At 36.9% G+C, this 16,075-nt stretch overlaps 4 protein-coding genes across 8 annotated transcripts; all 4 read left to right on the plus strand.

Annotated features, from left to right (window-relative positions):
• The first annotated feature begins 47 nt into the window (after positions 1-47).
• On the plus strand, positions 48-2,899 carry LOC124198041 (cytochrome P450 3A14-like). Its single transcript, XM_046593682.1, has 13 exons — positions 48-410; positions 490-586; positions 644-793; positions 859-975; positions 1,046-1,134; positions 1,194-1,345; positions 1,447-1,571; positions 1,641-1,760; positions 1,829-1,960; positions 2,025-2,113; positions 2,177-2,320; positions 2,384-2,546; positions 2,617-2,899. The coding sequence occupies exons 1-13, from the start codon at positions 334-336 to the stop codon at positions 2,692-2,694; spliced, it is 1,533 nt and encodes a 510-aa protein (XP_046449638.1). The 5' UTR covers positions 48-333; the 3' UTR covers positions 2,695-2,899.
• Positions 2,900-3,016: 117 nt separating this feature from the next.
• Positions 3,017-5,690, plus strand: LOC124198039 (cytochrome P450 3A14-like). Its single transcript, XM_046593679.1, has 13 exons — positions 3,017-3,141; positions 3,225-3,321; positions 3,387-3,536; positions 3,600-3,716; positions 3,797-3,885; positions 3,959-4,110; positions 4,202-4,326; positions 4,390-4,509; positions 4,580-4,711; positions 4,775-4,863; positions 4,928-5,071; positions 5,143-5,305; positions 5,383-5,690. The coding sequence occupies exons 1-13, from the start codon at positions 3,065-3,067 to the stop codon at positions 5,467-5,469; spliced, it is 1,542 nt and encodes a 513-aa protein (XP_046449635.1). The 5' UTR covers positions 3,017-3,064; the 3' UTR covers positions 5,470-5,690.
• A 124-nt stretch (positions 5,691-5,814) lies between these two features.
• Positions 5,815-12,957, plus strand: LOC124198035 (cytochrome P450 3A14-like). 5 transcript variants are annotated; one of them, XM_046593670.1, is made up of 15 exons: positions 9,578-9,723; positions 10,222-10,487; positions 10,565-10,661; positions 10,728-10,877; positions 10,952-11,068; positions 11,148-11,236; positions 11,305-11,456; positions 11,540-11,655; positions 11,726-11,845; positions 11,920-12,051; positions 12,113-12,201; positions 12,269-12,412; positions 12,474-12,636; positions 12,709-12,842; positions 12,922-12,957. In XM_046593670.1, the coding sequence occupies exons 2-14, from the start codon at positions 10,411-10,413 to the stop codon at positions 12,793-12,795; spliced, it is 1,533 nt and encodes a 510-aa protein (XP_046449626.1). In that variant the 5' UTR covers positions 9,578-9,723; positions 10,222-10,410; the 3' UTR covers positions 12,796-12,842; positions 12,922-12,957. The 5 variants fall into 5 exon arrangements, with proteins under 5 accessions (XP_046449624.1, XP_046449623.1, XP_046449627.1 ...); XM_046593668.1 differs by lacking the exons at positions 9,578-9,723; positions 10,222-10,487; positions 10,565-10,661; ... (10 more) ...; positions 12,709-12,842; positions 12,922-12,957 and adding exons at positions 5,815-6,117; positions 6,206-6,473; positions 6,545-6,641; ... (9 more) ...; positions 8,552-8,714; positions 8,788-9,096; XM_046593669.1 differs by having other exon boundaries at positions 12,709-12,957.
• Positions 12,958-13,095: 138 nt separating this feature from the next.
• On the plus strand, positions 13,096-16,005 carry LOC124198040 (cytochrome P450 3A2-like). Its single transcript, XM_046593680.1, has 13 exons — positions 13,096-13,350; positions 13,440-13,536; positions 13,605-13,754; positions 13,819-13,935; positions 14,002-14,090; positions 14,165-14,316; positions 14,378-14,502; positions 14,584-14,703; positions 14,784-14,915; positions 14,982-15,070; positions 15,132-15,275; positions 15,351-15,513; positions 15,593-16,005. The coding sequence occupies exons 1-13, from the start codon at positions 13,274-13,276 to the stop codon at positions 15,671-15,673; spliced, it is 1,536 nt and encodes a 511-aa protein (XP_046449636.1). The 5' UTR covers positions 13,096-13,273; the 3' UTR covers positions 15,674-16,005.
• Positions 16,006-16,075: the final 70 nt, after the last annotated feature.

The raw sequence follows: 16,075 nt of genomic DNA on the forward strand, positions 1-16,075 counted from the left end.
GCCAAATGCCCCCTTTTTCATAGATCTTGGTTTCATTAAGGCCACGTATGCAGCGATGTAAAGCCTGGGCGTAACAACTAGTCGGTGAACAGCATTATTTTCTCTGTTGGTTTTCATTTCACGTTTGAAAACGAAACTTGCTAGAGGCAAACAAAGACACAAACATACAGCACCACTGTGATCACAGGGGGAATGCGTCATCAGCATTGAGCATATTCTGGGATTTTGGGCTTGGCCAAACTCTTCCTTTTGACAGACGGCCTTGAGTGTTCTGCGCAGCCCACAAAGGAAAAATTTGTTATCTGTCCAGTCTTGTGCCGCATTTGTCCGTAAATGGACTCTTCGGATATTTTCTCTTCGCCCGTCACCTGGGTAGTATCAGTTATCTCCCTTCTCTATATTTTACTTAGGTATTTAAATGTGATTTAAATGTTACATTATAGTGTTAACTGAACCAATGAAATATTTTGCGGTTGAATTCTCTAACAGATATGCCATGTCCACTTTTAATTACTTTTCCGACCAAGGAATCCCTGGTCCCAAACCAATTCCCATCTTTGGCAATATGTGGGGCACCTGGAAAATGGTGAGAAAATTTGTTATATCAACATCTTCAAAATTCGAAATAACTACTGAAATTTAGAACCTTCCTGCGTACGATTTGGCGTTAGTGAAAAAATATGGAAAGGTTTTCGGTTATTTTGATGGCCCGATTCCAAACCTTTGGATCACAGATGTAGAAATGATAAAGGCCATGTACGTCAAAGATTTTGATCATTTTATCGATCGTAGGGTAAGAAGACAAACATTTTACTCTTATTAACCACATAAAGTTAAGTAGGAATTCTATCTCTTTAGTCTTTTCAAATGAGAACCAAAATCATACGCAAGTGGTTGAGTGTGATGAAGGGACAAGAGTGGAAGGACATTCGCTCGTCCGTTACGCCAGCCTTTACTACCGGAAAAATCAAGAGAGTAATTTCCTTTAGGAAGGAATAAATACGGAAAATTAGTTTATCAGAAACTTACGTTTGTTGTTTATTAGATGTCAACGTTGATCAAAGATTGCGTTGACAATTTGTGTGATCGTGTCGCAATTTTAACCGAGAATGATGGGAAAATTGACGCCAAGATGTAACAACATATCACCTACCATTTCATTAGTTCTGTTTCAAATTTGATTTATTTGACAGGACATTTAGTGCTTTCACCATGGACGTTATTGCAAGATGTGCGTTTGGATTGAAACTTGACACGCTCGGAAGCAAAGACGATCCTTTTATTAATAACGCTAAATTCGTTTTCAATCAATCAACTAACAAAACTCCAGCTGTTCTTCTCCCATGTAAGTTTTAACAGTATTAAATTTCAATTTTTTAATAGCAGACTATTGTGTCGTCATGACTCGCAATTCTTTGAATTTATTTTGTGTTATTCTGTCAATAGTTATGTACCCCAAGTTGTTTTCTGCGCTTGGATCTTTTGCCGAGCGTTTGTTTGTCACCAAACAATTGAAATTCTTTTTCAAGTTATTAGAAAATGTGCTGAAGGAACGATCCCAGTCAAACGAGGTATTATGATGAAGGGTAGTAAATTTACAATGGGTTACTTGACTGATGAGTAATTTTTGTGACGAATAGAAATTCAATGACTTTATTGAATTGGCTGATGAAGCAATTTCAGAATTCACGAAAGAAGTCGATGGCAAAACCGTGCCCATGTGGACTCGCGAAGCTATAGATGAGATCGTTATGGGACAGGCAAATATTCTAAATGAGTTCTTTGTATTTTTCCATATGTAATAATATGAATAACATTCATTATTCAGTCGACACTCTTCATGCTGGCCGGATTCGACACAACAGCCACAACTTTGACTAGCACCTGCTTTCAACTGGCCAGAAATCCCGATGTTCAGGAAAAGTTGTTCCAAAGCATCGTTGCGAAAATGAAAGACTATGTAATTAGACTTAAAAACCCTGAAACTAAAAGCTTTTAATTAAATTGAGTTCTTTCGTGAAAAGGATGAAGTTTCCCATGAAATGGTCCAAGACGTTCCCTATCTGGAAATGGTTATTCAAGAAGTATTACGCTTTTATCCGCCCCTTATCCGGTAATTTAATCCTACAGCCTCCATAACAGAGCATTTTGTGATTCCTACATCTGTTTTTATAAGAATTGAGCGGCAGTGCACGAAGGATTACTCCTACGACAACGGCCGAATTAAAATAAAAAAAGATCAAATTATTACCGTCCCAACTTATGCACTTCATCATTCGGAAGAATACTACCCCGATCCAGAAAAATTCGATCCTGAAAGGTAAGCACTATCGCAGACATCTAAAAAATTTACTATTGTGTTGATTAGATAATTTGCTTCAAGATGGAGTCCAGAAAACAAAGCCAATCGGAGTCCTTATGCTTACATGGCGTTTGGCACAGGTCCACGCAACTGCGTCGGAATGCGTTTCGCCATGGAAGAGATGAAAATGGCTCTTTGTTCTTTGGTTCAGAAATTCCGCTTTTTTCCAGTCGAAGAGACACCGGTATGCAGTTTATTTCTTCTCGCGTTAATCAGTTAATATGTAATAATTTTGGTTATCTCTAAACGAACAGGTTAAGCTTCAGTTTGACGACGGGTTTGTACAAATTCTGCAGCCAATTCATGCAGTGGTGGGCCTTGAATTTCGTTAATGAAATTCCAATTAACTAGTTAATTAATTTTCGATTTTTTAAAAATTTAATGATTTGATTCACTTCCAAATCTCGCTGTAGTTCAAAATTTTCCTGCAAATTAGTTATTTTAAAAAGGCACGAGATGTGGCACTAACATGACATTCATATTGTTGTCAGACTGTACACGTTTTCTGTTTTTGTCAATATATGGCAGAGAACGTAATCTTATTGCACCGTCATTGTTAAAATATTCAGCAGCGCATGCCGGAAAAAAGTTAAGACCTGGCTCAAACTCAAACATAGTTTACAACTACCTCAGTTTACAGCTTGGTTCATAAAGATAGGTGTTATTCGCATCAGTTCAGTCCTGCACAGCAACTAGTCCAAAATGGACGCATCGGGAATTCTCTCATCGCCCGCTACCTGGGTGGTAGCACTCGCCTCTTCTTTATACATTCTTTACAGGTAAAACATAATTACTATTGCATGAGAAAATTTTGTGTTTGTTGTGTATTTGATTTTGTAATGGGTAAATTTGAATCAAACAGGTACACCACCTCCACATTTAACTACTTTTCGGAACAAGGAATTCCCGGTCCAAAACCAATCCCAATCTTCGGTAATATGTGGAACATATGGAATGAAGTGAGAAAAAAAAATTGAAACTAACTTAAAAATTCGTTTACATTTTAAACTACATTGAATTTTAGAATCTTCCTGCATACGACTTGGCATTAGTAAAAAAGTACGGAAAGGTTTTCGGTTATTTTGATGGCCCGATTCCAAACCTTTGGATCACCGATGTCGAGATGATAAAGGCCATGTACGTCAAAGACTTTGACCACTTTGTTGATCGCAGAGTAAGGGGGAAATACGTTAATTGGATTACTTATTAACTGAAGTTGGAATTCTTTATTTTCCAGTCGTTTGAATTAAAAATGAAAGTCATGCGTAAGTGGTTGGCACTACTGAATGGACAAGAGTGGAAGGACGTTCGCTCTTCCGTTACACCTGCCTTCACTTCTGGCAAAATCAAGCGAGTAATTTCACATTGAAAGAGAAAACTAACAAGGCAAGCAGTTTATCAGATGCTGTCCTTTTTTTTATTTTTTTTTATTAGATGTCCATCTTGATCAAAGAATGCGTTGTCAATTTGTGTGATCGTGTTACTACTTTCACCGAGAAAGATGGGAAAATGGACGCCAAGATGTAATAACATCCCATATGGTTTTACTTTTTTGAATTTATTAGACTGTTTTAAACTCATTTGATTATTTGGCAGGACATTTAGTGCTTTCACCATGGACGTGATTGCAAGATGTGCCTTTGGATTGAAAATCGACACGCTCGGGAACGAAGACGATCCTTTCGTTAATAACGCAAAGTTCGTTTTCCATTCAACAGCTAACAAAACACCAGCTGCTATTCTGCCATGTAAGTCTCAATAGTTTAACCGCTTAATGGATAAGGATTTTCTCATAACGGTTAAATATTTCAAATCATTTTGTCTTTTTTCTGTCTACAGTTATGTACCCCAACTTTGTTTCTACATTTGCATATTTCACCGAGCCACTAATTGTCACCAAAGAAATGAAATTCTTTTTCAAACTACTCGAGGATGTATTAAAGGATCGGGTGCAGTCCAATGAGGTGAGAAGGGTCACAAGGAAATACAGGCATGTTTTAACTAACAACAATTCTTGTTGCCAATAGAAATTCAACGATTTTATTGAAGCAGCTGACGAAGCGATTTCCGCATTCACCAAAGTAGTCGATGGCAAAACAGTCCCCATGTGGAATCGCGAGACAATAGATGAAATTTTAATGGGACAAGTAAATATTCAAAATTATTTTTGGTGAAAAATTTAATTCAGTCTGACCATGCAATTTGAATAATATTTAGTCGACACTCTTCATGCTTGCCGGGTTTGACACAACAGCCACAACTCTAACTAGTATCTGCTACCAGCTGGCAAAAAATCCAGATGTTCAAGAAAAGTTATACGAAAGCATCGTTGCAAAAATGGAAGACTACGTAAGTTTGCTTCAAACCCTGAAATGTTTAAAATTTATTTATTTTGGTCTGTTCTTTCATTAGGAAGACGTTTGCCATGAAATGGTTCAAAACATTCCTTATCTTGAGATGGTCATCCAAGAAGTATTGCGCTATTATCCACCTGCTGTGCGGTAATTATAATTTTGCAGCCGCTTTGATAGGAAATTCGTGATTTTAACAACTACTTTGAATTAGCATTGATCGTAAGTGCACCAAGGATTACTCCTACGACAATGGCCGTGTTAAAATTAAAAAGGATCAAATGATTACTGTTCCTATATATGCTCTACATCATATGGAAGAATACTACCCCGATCCAGAAAAATTCGATCCTGAAAGGTTGTTTTGAGGAAGGTTTCTATATCTTTGCGACTTTGCTTATGAGGTTATTTTTTTATATTATTTCCCAGGTGGAGCCCAGAAAACAAAGCTAAGCGCAGTCCTTATGCTTTCATGGCGTTCGGTACAGGACCACGTAATTGCATTGGAATGCGCTTCGCTATGGAAGAATTGAAAATTGCTGTTTCTACTATAGTTCAGAAATTCCGCTTTTTCCCAGTTAAAGAGACTCCGGTACGCAGTTAATTTTCTTATCGCGTTAATTAGTTAATATGTCTCAATTATTTTTTTTTATCTCTTATCCAATATAGGAGAGACTACAATTTGACGATGGATTTACACAAGTTCTGCAGCCGATGCACGCGATAGTGGGCATCGAATTCCGCTATTCAAACTAGAAATAGTTAAAGAGCCTTATTGTTTGAGAGGTGGAAAACCAACGAAAAATATGTGCTATTTTCTTTGGGGGTTACGGTGTCTATATATTTTTAAAGTCCGTTGTTTCGTTTACTTAAAGTTAGTAAGGCCCAGTATTCAGCACAATCAAGTACGAGCTTGTGCCCAGGTCTTACACCACTCGAATGCACTCGAATAAACGACCGTGCAGTTCCAATGTGAATACCGTAACCAATTTATTTTTTACAATTGTTGGAGTTATCAAATTATATAATTTATTGAAATTAGCAAAAGTGGAATGGAGTGGTATATGATATAGGAACAAGCTAGTACTTCATTGCTGCGCACTGGGTCTTTGCCAAGTGAAAGGTATAATGGTAGGCGATCTACAACATGGCTAATCGATAATCGTATGACTAAAGTTAATTTCGGAGTGCGATAACAATCAACAAAGACACTGGGTTTTTTTCGGATTACGATCTTTATGATAGACGCAGGGCGGCTAATAGATTAGAATTGGATTGGGACAGGGTATTTCATATTTTGTTTGAAATGACGGCAGAATGATGCGGATTAAATGAACAGGGGATGTTATAACCCCGCTAGATGGCGCTGATAGCTTTGATTACTTAATCATGAAGTACAGAAAGGTAAAGAGATATACAAAATCTGTACTTCATGACTTAATCGATTTGATTTTATTTGATTAACTTTTCGGAAACTGTTATCAACTAATAGAAAATATCAAGCCAAGTGATATAAACAGTGCACAAAAGAATGCGTCACCCGCCTTTGACGTACTCTTGAATTCGGGGCTGGGCCAAACTCTTCCTTTTGACGGACGACCTTGAGTGAGCCACACACAGCCCACAAAGGAAGGAATCGTTTGCTGCTACATCCGTTCAGTCTCGTGAAACATTCGTCCGTAAATGGATCTTTTGGATATTCTCTCTTCGCCCGTTACATGGGTAGTAACAATCGTCTCTCTTCTGTACATTCTTTACAGGTATGTTATATTAGCTTTACCAACTGTTAATTACCAATTTTAATTCTACTATCGATTTGTAATAACAACAGAAATGCCAAGTCTACATTTAATTACTTTTCCGACCAAGGAATTCCTGGCCCCAAACCAATCCCATTTTTCGGTAATATGTGGGGCATCTGGAAAGCGGTAAAATAAATAAATCTACGTGCTCAACATTTAAAAGAAATCTGATAATTATTTTAACACAGAACCTTCCTGCTCACGACTTGGCATTAGTGAAAAAATATGGAAAGGTTTTCGGTTGTTTCGATGGCCCGATACCAAATCTTTGGATCACAGATGCCGATGTGATAAAGGCAATGTACGTCAAAGACTTCGACCATTTTGTTGATCGCAGAGTAAAGGAAAATGCATTTTAAACAATTAGCCATGTAGTTAATTATGAATATTCTTTCTTTTCAGTCTTTCGAGATAAAAACGAAAGTCATGCGCAAATGGTTGAGTCTAATGAGAGGGCAAGAGTGGAAGGACATTCGCTCTTCCGTTACCCCAGCCTTTACCACCGGAAAAATCAAGCGGGTAATTCAGTATTCAAAGGGGAAAAAAACAGGGAAAAAAATTGATTAACGGCCGTAGCTTTTTATTATTGTATTATTAAATATAGATGTCCGTTTTGATCAAAGATTGCGTTGCCAGTTTGTGCGATCGTGTCACGACTTTCACCGAGAAAGATGGAAAAATTGACGCCAAGCTGTAATAATAATAATATCACCTATCACTTTATCTTTTATTAAAACTGTTTAAAACTTTATTGATTTATTTGGCAGGACATTTAGTGCCTTCACCATGGACGTAATTGCAAGATGTGCTTTCGGTTTAAAAATCGACACTCTAGGGAACAAGGATGACCCCTTTATTACAAACGCCCAATTCGTTTTGAATCCACCAACTACTAAAACACCATTCATTGTCTTACCATGTACGTCATAACAGCATCATCTCGTAATCGTAGATGATTATATCATAAGTCAAAAGTCATATGTTTTAAATATTTGAATCTCTCAACAGTTATGTATCCCGACTTGTTTTGTAAGTTGGGATACTTGACCGAGCGTTTGCTTGTCACCAAAGAAATGAAATTCTTTTTCAAGTTGTTGGAAGATGTATTGAATGATCGCTTGCAGTCGAATGAGGTATATTATTTAAAGCAACAAAAAATGGCAGGCAATTAATTATTGTTTTCTTTTTTGTTAACGAATAATTATGTGACAAACAGAAATTCAACGATTTCATTGAAGTGCTTGATGAAGCAATTTCAGAATTCACGAAAGAAGTCGATGGAAAAACGGTGCCTATGTGGACTCGCGAGGCTATAGATGAGATCATCATGGGACAGGTAAATATTCTAAATAAATTCCGACAAAAACTTTTTTAAAATCATTACCTTATGTAATATAAAAAATATTCAGTCGACAATCTTTATGCTTGCCGGATTCGACACAACAGCCACAACTTTGACTAGTACCTGCTTCCAGCTAGCCAGAAACCCGGATGTTCAAGAGAAACTATACGAAAGCATCATGACGGAAATGCAAGACTATGTAAGTCTACTAAGCCTCCATAAGTTTTATCTTTTAATTAATTTAGCTACTCGTAAAAAGGATGAAGTTTCCCATGAAATGGTCCAAAACGTACCATATCTAGAAATGGTTATCCAGGAAGTGTTGCGCTGTTATCCGCCCCTTTTACGGTAGACCTTATATTAGTAACACATTTGATTTCTCCATTAATAAGTGTTTTTTTTTTAATAAGTATTGAACGACAATGCACAAAGGATTACTCCTATGACAACGGCCGCATAAAAATTAAAAAGGGACAAATTGTTACCGTCCCCACTTATGCTCTGCATCATTCGGAAGAGTATTATCCAAGTCCAGAGAAATTCGATCCAGAAAGGTTGGTATTGAAGGCTTCTAAATTTATAATGCTGTGTTTATTAACCAATTTGCTATGTAGTCCTATTTTTCTTATCTATTTTTTTTTTCTAAGAATTTACGCTCTGTTTATTAGGTAATTCGTTGTGTGTTATTTTTCAGGTGGAGTCCGGAAAACAAAGCTACACGTAGTCCTTATGCTTATATGGCGTTCGGCACAGGTCCACGCAACTGCGTTGGAATGCGCTTCGCCATGGAAGAAATGAAAATGGCTCTTTGTTCTTTGGTTCAGAAATTCCGCTTTTTCCCAGTCGAAGAGACACCGGTATGCAGTTAATTTTCTTTTCGCGTTAATCAGTTAATAAGCCTTTATTATTTTGTTATCTCTAAACGATCAGGAGAAGCTTCAGTTTGACGACGGATTTCTTCAAATTCTGCAGCCAATTCATGCAGTGGTGGGCCTGGAATTCCGTCAATCAAATTCAAATTAACTCAATTTTTAGTAATGAGTTATGTATTGAATTGTCAACACGCTTTTTCGCTTCCAAATCTCGCTTTGATTCAAAATTGTCTTTCAAAATGGTAAAATCCTTCATTTTTCATTTGAAGATGCGTAGGTGCCATTTGTTGATGAAACTTTCAGTTGACGTTTCATCTCGCAAAGTTTAAAATATCTATCGCAGTATTACACAGCAAAAAGTCCGTTATCTTTTATTCTTTTCTTATTCGTCGTTCTGTTCTCGTTAAAAGTCAAGTAGAATGCTGAGTCGCTCATCATTCTCGGTGTTTGTGTAAGCCTACCGTTAACATCGTGGAGCAAGCGATACAAGTTTCATTAAGTAAAAATTTACTAATACCATTTTATTTTTAAGTACTTGTTTATATATTCGATTTCTAAGTAGTCCTTAGCTGATTTTTGGTTGGCAGTTGTCACACACCCGTCCTACCTCACTAATTTCTTTCTAGATCTCGAGCTAGATCTTTATTTTACTCACTCCCTCCGTTTCACGTTTCATGCTTTCATCCACTAAAAAACAGGTATTTCTTATTGAATCGCAATTATGAAATCATGATCGGTAGATTGAAACAATTTATTTAAAATATTTTGTGGTATTCATCTTCATATATCATTTAATATATTTAATTATTGTTAAAATAAAAAAGTAAATTGCAACACTGCTCCCGGTTTGACTGAATCAGGCGCCAGCCTGACCACTCATTGTCAGTAGTTATTCGTCGACCGTCAATCGAGAAGGTTGTGTAGATAAACGGTTGTTTATTCACGATTATGTTGATGGACCTTTCGGATATTTTCGGACAATTTTGCCTTTTGAGTAAGTTCTACATTTCTGTGTACTATGTTCTGTGTATGTTGTAGTTATTGTAGATTTTATTGAAAACTGTTAAGTGGGAGTTACCTTTCTAGAAATAATTTATGAGGGCCTTGTAAGAAAATGTAAGATTTCCCACTCTCACTATAATGTAAAATAGCTATTTTAAAAAGTCTAGTAACCATTATTTTAAAAAAGCTTGTTATTTTCATTTGAAGATGAGGAACCAACAGAGAAGGAATAGATTGCTATTAAATAGCTGAAATGAGTTCTTCTTAATTGGGAAAATTTCATATGGACGTCATCATAAAATAAGTACATGTTTTCAGGGTCTGTTTATTGTTTGCTATGTATGCAAGAAGAAATGAATTAATGTTTAGGTGGTCTGTGGTCAACCAAAGCAAAACCAAAATTTGAAGATTGAGCAAAAAAGTGAAGACGCCTCTATCTTTGTTTCTATTTCTGTTGGGATTTCATGGAAATTGTTATCGTGCTTTACAGATGTCGGCGAGAAGCACATGTGAAAGTCGGGAATGCCTCATATCAACTCATTATATACACCCTTGACTTCGGGGATGGGCCAAGCTCATCCTTTTAACGGTCGGGTGGCCTTGACTGAGCCACGTAGCCCCCATAAAGGAAGGAATCGTTTGCTGCATCCGTTCAGTATCGTGAAACATTCGTCCGTGAATGGACCTTTTGGATATTCTTTCTTCGCCCGTTACATGGGTAGTAACAATCGTCTCTCTTCTGTACATTCTTTACAGGTATTTAAATGTCGAAAGCTGTTGACGACCACACCCGTTTTCTAAATTTGTGTTTTAATTCATATTTTTAAAAACAGACATGCCACGTCAACATTTAATTACTTTTCCGACCAAGGAATTCCTGGTCCCAAGCCAATGCCCATCATCGGCAACATGTGGGGCATCTGGAAGGCGGTGAGCAATGAATAAGATTTAAAACGACAACATTTCAGACAACATTATTATTTATCAAGTTTTTAGAACCTCCCCGAGTACGATTCGGCTCTGGTGAAACAATATGGCAAAGTGTTCGGATATTTTGACGGTTTAGTACCGAACCTTTGGATCACAGATGTTGACATGATAAAGGCTGTATGTGTCAAAGATTTCGAACACTTTGTCGACCGCAGAGTAAGAACAAAGAGATTATTTATTGTACTATAACTTCTTATGCTATTGTTTTGTTAATTTGTTTATTTTGTCAGTCTTTCCAAATTAAAACGAAGGTCATGCGCAAATGGTTGATAATGATGAAGGGACAAGAGTGGAAGGACGTTCGCTCGTCCATCACTCCGGCCTTCACCTCTGGAAAAATCAAAAGGGTAGACCTAATTCCAATTTGGAAAAGAAACACACGGAAAAATAAGCTTATCAGTGACAGTTATTTTGTTTTTTATTTAGATGTCCTCATTGATCAAAGATAGCGTTGGCGATTTATGCGACCGTCTCTCAAATTTCACCGAAAACGATGGGAAAATTAATGCCAAGCTGTAATAACATTTCACTCGTTGCTCATAGCAATTGTTAGACTGTTTTAAACTGTTTATTGATTTTGCAGGACTTTTAGCGCCTTCACCATGGACGTGATTGCAAGATGTGCTTTCGGTTTAAAAATTGAAACTCTCGGGAACGAAGACGATACATTTATCAAGAACGCACAGCATGTTTTAAATCCACCAACTAATAGATCACCTGTTGTTCTGCTTCCGTGTAAGTTCTTTGTTTGACAGTTTTAAGCAAATAGTTGATTGTGATAGGTCTGAATAATTATCTTTTGATCTTCTTTTTTCTAGTGTTGTTTCCTACCCTGTTTCTTATGTTCGCCGAGCGTATTTTCCTCACCAAAGAGATGACATTCTTTTTTGATCTGTTGGAAAATGTTCTCCGAGAAAGATCGCAATCTAAAGAGGTATGTTATTATTGCTACCATGGAAAGTAGGTAAAAAGCCTAAGCTACATTTATTGATGCAAACTTTTAGAAATTCAACGACTTCATCGAAATGGCCGACGAAGCCATTTCCGATTTCACGAAGGAAGTCGATGGTAAAACTGTTCCGATGTGGTCTCGTGAGGAAATTGACGAAATTATTATTGCACAGGTATGTGATAGGTCTAATTGCATAACTATGTGGACTTAATACGATCAGTGTAATACATTACATGTTTTTATCAGTCGACACTCTTCATGTTGGCCGGATTTGACACGACCGCCACCACTCTGACTAACACGTGTTTTCAACTGGCAAGGAATCCAGACGTTCAAGAAAAGCTATACGAAAGCATCGTTGGGAAAATGGAAGAATATGTAAGTCAAAAATTTTAATCTTTAAATTAAACCATTTAAATAACTAGTATTATATGAAAAGGGTGAAGTTTGTCACGAAATGGTCCAAGACCTTCCGTACCTCGAAATGGTTATCCATGAGGTAATGCGCATTTATTCCCCGTTTCTAAGGTAATCAACTATAAACACGTATTTCCGAATTCATGGGTTAAAATTTTTGTTTAAATCTTTTTTTCAGAATCGAGCGAGAATGCACCAAGGATTACTCTTACGATAATGGACGTATAAAAATTAAGAAAGGGCAAATGGTAACTATTCCGGCATTTGCTCTGCATCGCATGGAAGAATATTACCCAGATCCTGACAAATTTGATCCTGAAAGGTGACGATTTTATAAACGACGTATGGCATAAAGCATCGAATAAAGTTTTAATTTTTAAAAGGTGGAGTCCCGAAAATAAGGCCAACCAGAGTCCTTACACCTTCATGGGATTCGGGGCAGGACCGAGAAACTGCGTAGGAATGCGTTTTGCATTGGAAGAAATGAAAATTGCCATCTGTACTATGGTCCAGAAGTTCCGTTTCTTTCCAGTCGAAGAGACACCGGTACGCAGTTAATTTCTTATCGCGTTAATCAGTTGTGATTTCAAAATGGTTTCGTTATCTCCAAATCAACAGGATAAACTTAGCTTTGACGACGGTCTTACCCAAATTCTTCAACCTGTTCACGCGGTAGTGGGCATTGAATTCCGTCAATCCAATTAGAATTATTTATAGTAGTTCTACTACGAAGAAATTAATTTGTGGATGGAGTAATTATGGATTAAATCTATGCTTAACATATATTCATATGGCCGCTATCATCGGTAAAATTTTTTTATTTTGTTTCAGAAATGCTTTGGCATAATAAATAACAGTATAGTAATATCCCAACAGCTCATTCGCAAATTCTTTATAATATGCATTTTTCAATATCTTTGAAATTCTTGACTTTTAAAAATGTTTGTTTACTTTTGATTCCCACTCTAACCCAAAAATGTGTTGAAGGCAAACAATTAGACTGTATAGCACCACTGTGTTTGAAACGGGGGGTATATGCGTCAGCAGTTTCACACCCTGGAATTCGGGGCAGGACTAAACTCTTCCTTTTGACGGACGGCCTTGAGTGAGCCACACACAGCCCACAAAGGAAGGAATCGTTTGCTGCTACATCCGTTCAGTCTCGTGAAGCATTCGTCCGTAAATGGCCCCGTTGGATATTCTCTCTTCGCCCGTAACATGGGTAGTAACTGTCTTCTCACTTCTGTGGATACTTTACAAGTACGTAAATATAGCGAACCGAATCTATCGTAGTGTTATGTTACATGGACTCGATTTTTTAATCACGTTTGAATTTCTTAATCAAACAGATGTGCCACGTCAACATTTAATTACTTTTCCGACCAAGGAATTCTTGGTCCCAAACCAGTCCCCATCTTCGGAAACTTGTGGGGCATCTGGAAAGCGGTGAGCAATAAAGGTTTAAAAGATAACAATTTTTCAAGCATTAACATTATTTTGGTTTTGTTTTTCAGAACATTCCCGAGTATGATGTGGCATTAGTGAAACAATACGGTAAAGTGTTTGGTTATTTTGACGGTTTGTTACCGAACCTTTGGATTACAGATGCTGATATGATAAAGGCTATATGTGTCAAAGATTTCGAACATTTTGTTGACCGCAGAGTAAGATTATTTTTTTTTATTGCGCAATTATTATCGCTAATCACGTTAAATTATTTTTCCGCAGTCTTTTGGTATCCAAACAAAAGTTATGCGCAAATGGATGATGCTGATGAAGGGGCAAGAGTGGAAAGACATTCGCTCTTCAGTTACGCCGGCCTTCACAACCGGCAAAATCAAACGAGTAATTTAGTACTGAAAACAAAATAGCCTAATAAATGAATGCGATAATTAATTTTAACAAAATTAGATGTCCGGACTGATCAGAGACTGTGTTTCCAATTTAAGTGACCAAATGTCTAGATTGACGGAGAGTGATGGGAAAATTGACAGCAAGCTGTAAATTACATTTTAAAACCATTCTTTTTTGCCATTTTTTAACTCGTTTTATATTATGATGATTGAATGTACAGCGTGTTTAGTGCCTACACCATGGACGTGATTGCAAGATGCGCTTTCGGATTGAAAATTGACAATCTCGGGAGTAAAGACGATCAGTTTATGAAAAACGCTGCGTACATTTTAAATCCGCCAGCCAATAAATCTCCAATCGTTCTGCTACCATGTAAGTATAGTCATTTTGAGATTCCTGTGAAAATTTAAATTAAATTTGTTTTTCTAAATAGTTGTGTATCCCAAATTGTTGAGCTCACTTAGTACCTATGCTGAACGTTTACTAATCACCAAAGAGCACAGATTTTTTTTCAAACTTTTAGAAGATGTGCTCAAGGATAGATCGCAATCTAAAGAGGTACTATGCCAAGTTTACCATGTAAAGTGTGCTATTCGAACAAAAATTATTCAATATTTTTGTTTTTTTTAATATTTCTAGAAATTTAATGACTTTATTGAGCTGGCCGACGAGGCCATATCCGATTTCACGAAAGAAGTTGATGGCAAAACTGTACCCGTGTGGTCTCGCGAAGAAATTGATGAAATCATAATGGCACAGGTATTTTCGTTCGATGACTATAACTATTTATATTGTCTAAATTGTGGTGTTTTGCTCTCTCCGCGTTTTTGTAAAATTAGTCCACTCTCTTTATGCTGGCTGGATTTGACACAACTGCCACCACTCTGACTAACATTTGCTTTCAACTGGCAAGAAATCAAGACATTCAAGAAAAATTGTATGAAAGCATCGTTGCAAAAATGGAAGATTACGTAAGTCTCGAATTTTAAGCTCTTGTGGTTAACTTTTCAATGTATTATTTAATAATTCATTTATAGGACGAAGTTTGTCATGATATGGTGCAAGATATGCCCTATCTGGAAATGGTTATCCAAGAAGTATTGCGCTATTATCCACCATTAACACGGTAATGTTAACAACCCATCACTTTCATCAAGCATAATTTACAGTCAACTGTATTGTTTCAGAGTCGAGCGAGAATGCACCAAGGATTACTCTTACGACAACGGGCGCATTCAAATTAAAGAAGGACAAATGGTCACCATTCCGGCCTTTGCTCTACATCACATGGAAGAATACTACCCCGATCCAGAAAAATTCGATCCCGAAAGGTTAATACTTGAAGACATCTAAAAGATTAGTTCTTGGATTTGTTAGCTAATTTGCTATTATATATTTTTTTCCAGGTGGACTCCTGAAAACAAAGCTAAACGTAATCCTTACGCTTATTTGGCATTCGGCATTGGTCCTCGCAGCTGCATTGGAATGCGCTTCGCATTGGAAGAGATGAAGATTGCCATCTGTGCTGTAGTCCAAAAATTCCGCTTTTTTCCAGTTGAAGAGACGCCGGTACGCAGTTTCACCTGATTCTTAAGTAATTATATTTGTAGAGGCCTACTCTTACTTCTTCTTATCTGCCACTTTACAGGAGAAACTCTGCTTTGAAAACGGACTTTTAGCTGTTTTACAGCCTATTCAAGCAGTAGTGGGCATTGAACTTCGTCAATAAGCCAATTTCAACTGGCTGTTGACATTGGCCTGTACCATATCGCTTTTTTTTTTCGTTCCCTTGAGCAAAGAGAGTAATCAACTATTTTTTAAATCGAGAAAGTGAAATTTGTAAAAGTAGCAAAAAGAAACTCAAGCGTGTCTGAACGAGAACAATGTAGCTTATCAACATAGTTGCCCCCCCAAAAATGCGATGTCTGCTGGTGTAGGCTATCAAAGATTTTGGTGAAAATACCGGTTTTACAAAAGAGAAATCTTTTTGAAAAAAGAACTGAAACCTAAAGCTATTTTATAACTCATTATAAAATAAATTGACCCTGTTATACTCCTATACATCTAAAACTATATGAACGAAATGCAAGTGCGCTGAATTAAAATTTTTTCTAATTATTAATTTAAACAA

Source organism: Daphnia pulex, chromosome 7 (genome assembly GCF_021134715.1).
Source record: "Daphnia pulex isolate KAP4 chromosome 7, ASM2113471v1".
NCBI classification, from domain to species: Eukaryota; Metazoa; Arthropoda; class Branchiopoda; order Diplostraca; family Daphniidae; genus Daphnia; species Daphnia pulex.

Bases quoted from the DNA above. Each gene is read 5' to 3' on its own strand.
- LOC124198041 (XM_046593682.1), top strand. From the start codon at position 334: ATGGACTCTTCGGATATTTTCTCTTCGCCCGTCACCTGGGTAGTATCA. The intron at 1,572-1,640 runs GTATTATGATGA...TGTGACGAATAG, and splicing joins AACGATCCCAGTCAAACGAG to AAATTCAATGACTTTATTGA. The intron at 1,961-2,024 runs GTAATTAGACTT...TTTCGTGAAAAG, and splicing joins TTGCGAAAATGAAAGACTAT to GATGAAGTTTCCCATGAAAT.
- LOC124198035 (XM_046593668.1), top strand. From the start codon at position 6,397: ATGGATCTTTTGGATATTCTCTCTTCGCCCGTTACATGGGTAGTAACA. The intron at 6,854-6,917 runs GTAAAGGAAAAT...CTTTCTTTTCAG, and splicing joins ACCATTTTGTTGATCGCAGA to TCTTTCGAGATAAAAACGAA. The intron at 7,209-7,282 runs GTAATAATAATA...TTTATTTGGCAG, and splicing joins GGAAAAATTGACGCCAAGCT to GACATTTAGTGCCTTCACCA.
- LOC124198040 (XM_046593680.1), top strand. From the start codon at position 13,274: ATGGCCCCGTTGGATATTCTCTCTTCGCCCGTAACATGGGTAGTAACT. The intron at 13,936-14,001 runs GTAATTTAGTAC...TAACAAAATTAG, and splicing joins CAACCGGCAAAATCAAACGA to ATGTCCGGACTGATCAGAGA. The intron at 14,704-14,783 runs GTATTTTCGTTC...TTGTAAAATTAG, and splicing joins ATGAAATCATAATGGCACAG to TCCACTCTCTTTATGCTGGC.
- LOC124198039 (XM_046593679.1), top strand. From the start codon at position 3,065: ATGGACGCATCGGGAATTCTCTCATCGCCCGCTACCTGGGTGGTAGCA. The intron at 3,717-3,796 runs GTAATTTCACAT...TTTTTTTATTAG, and splicing joins CTTCTGGCAAAATCAAGCGA to ATGTCCATCTTGATCAAAGA. The intron at 4,510-4,579 runs GTAAATATTCAA...AATAATATTTAG, and splicing joins ATGAAATTTTAATGGGACAA to TCGACACTCTTCATGCTTGC.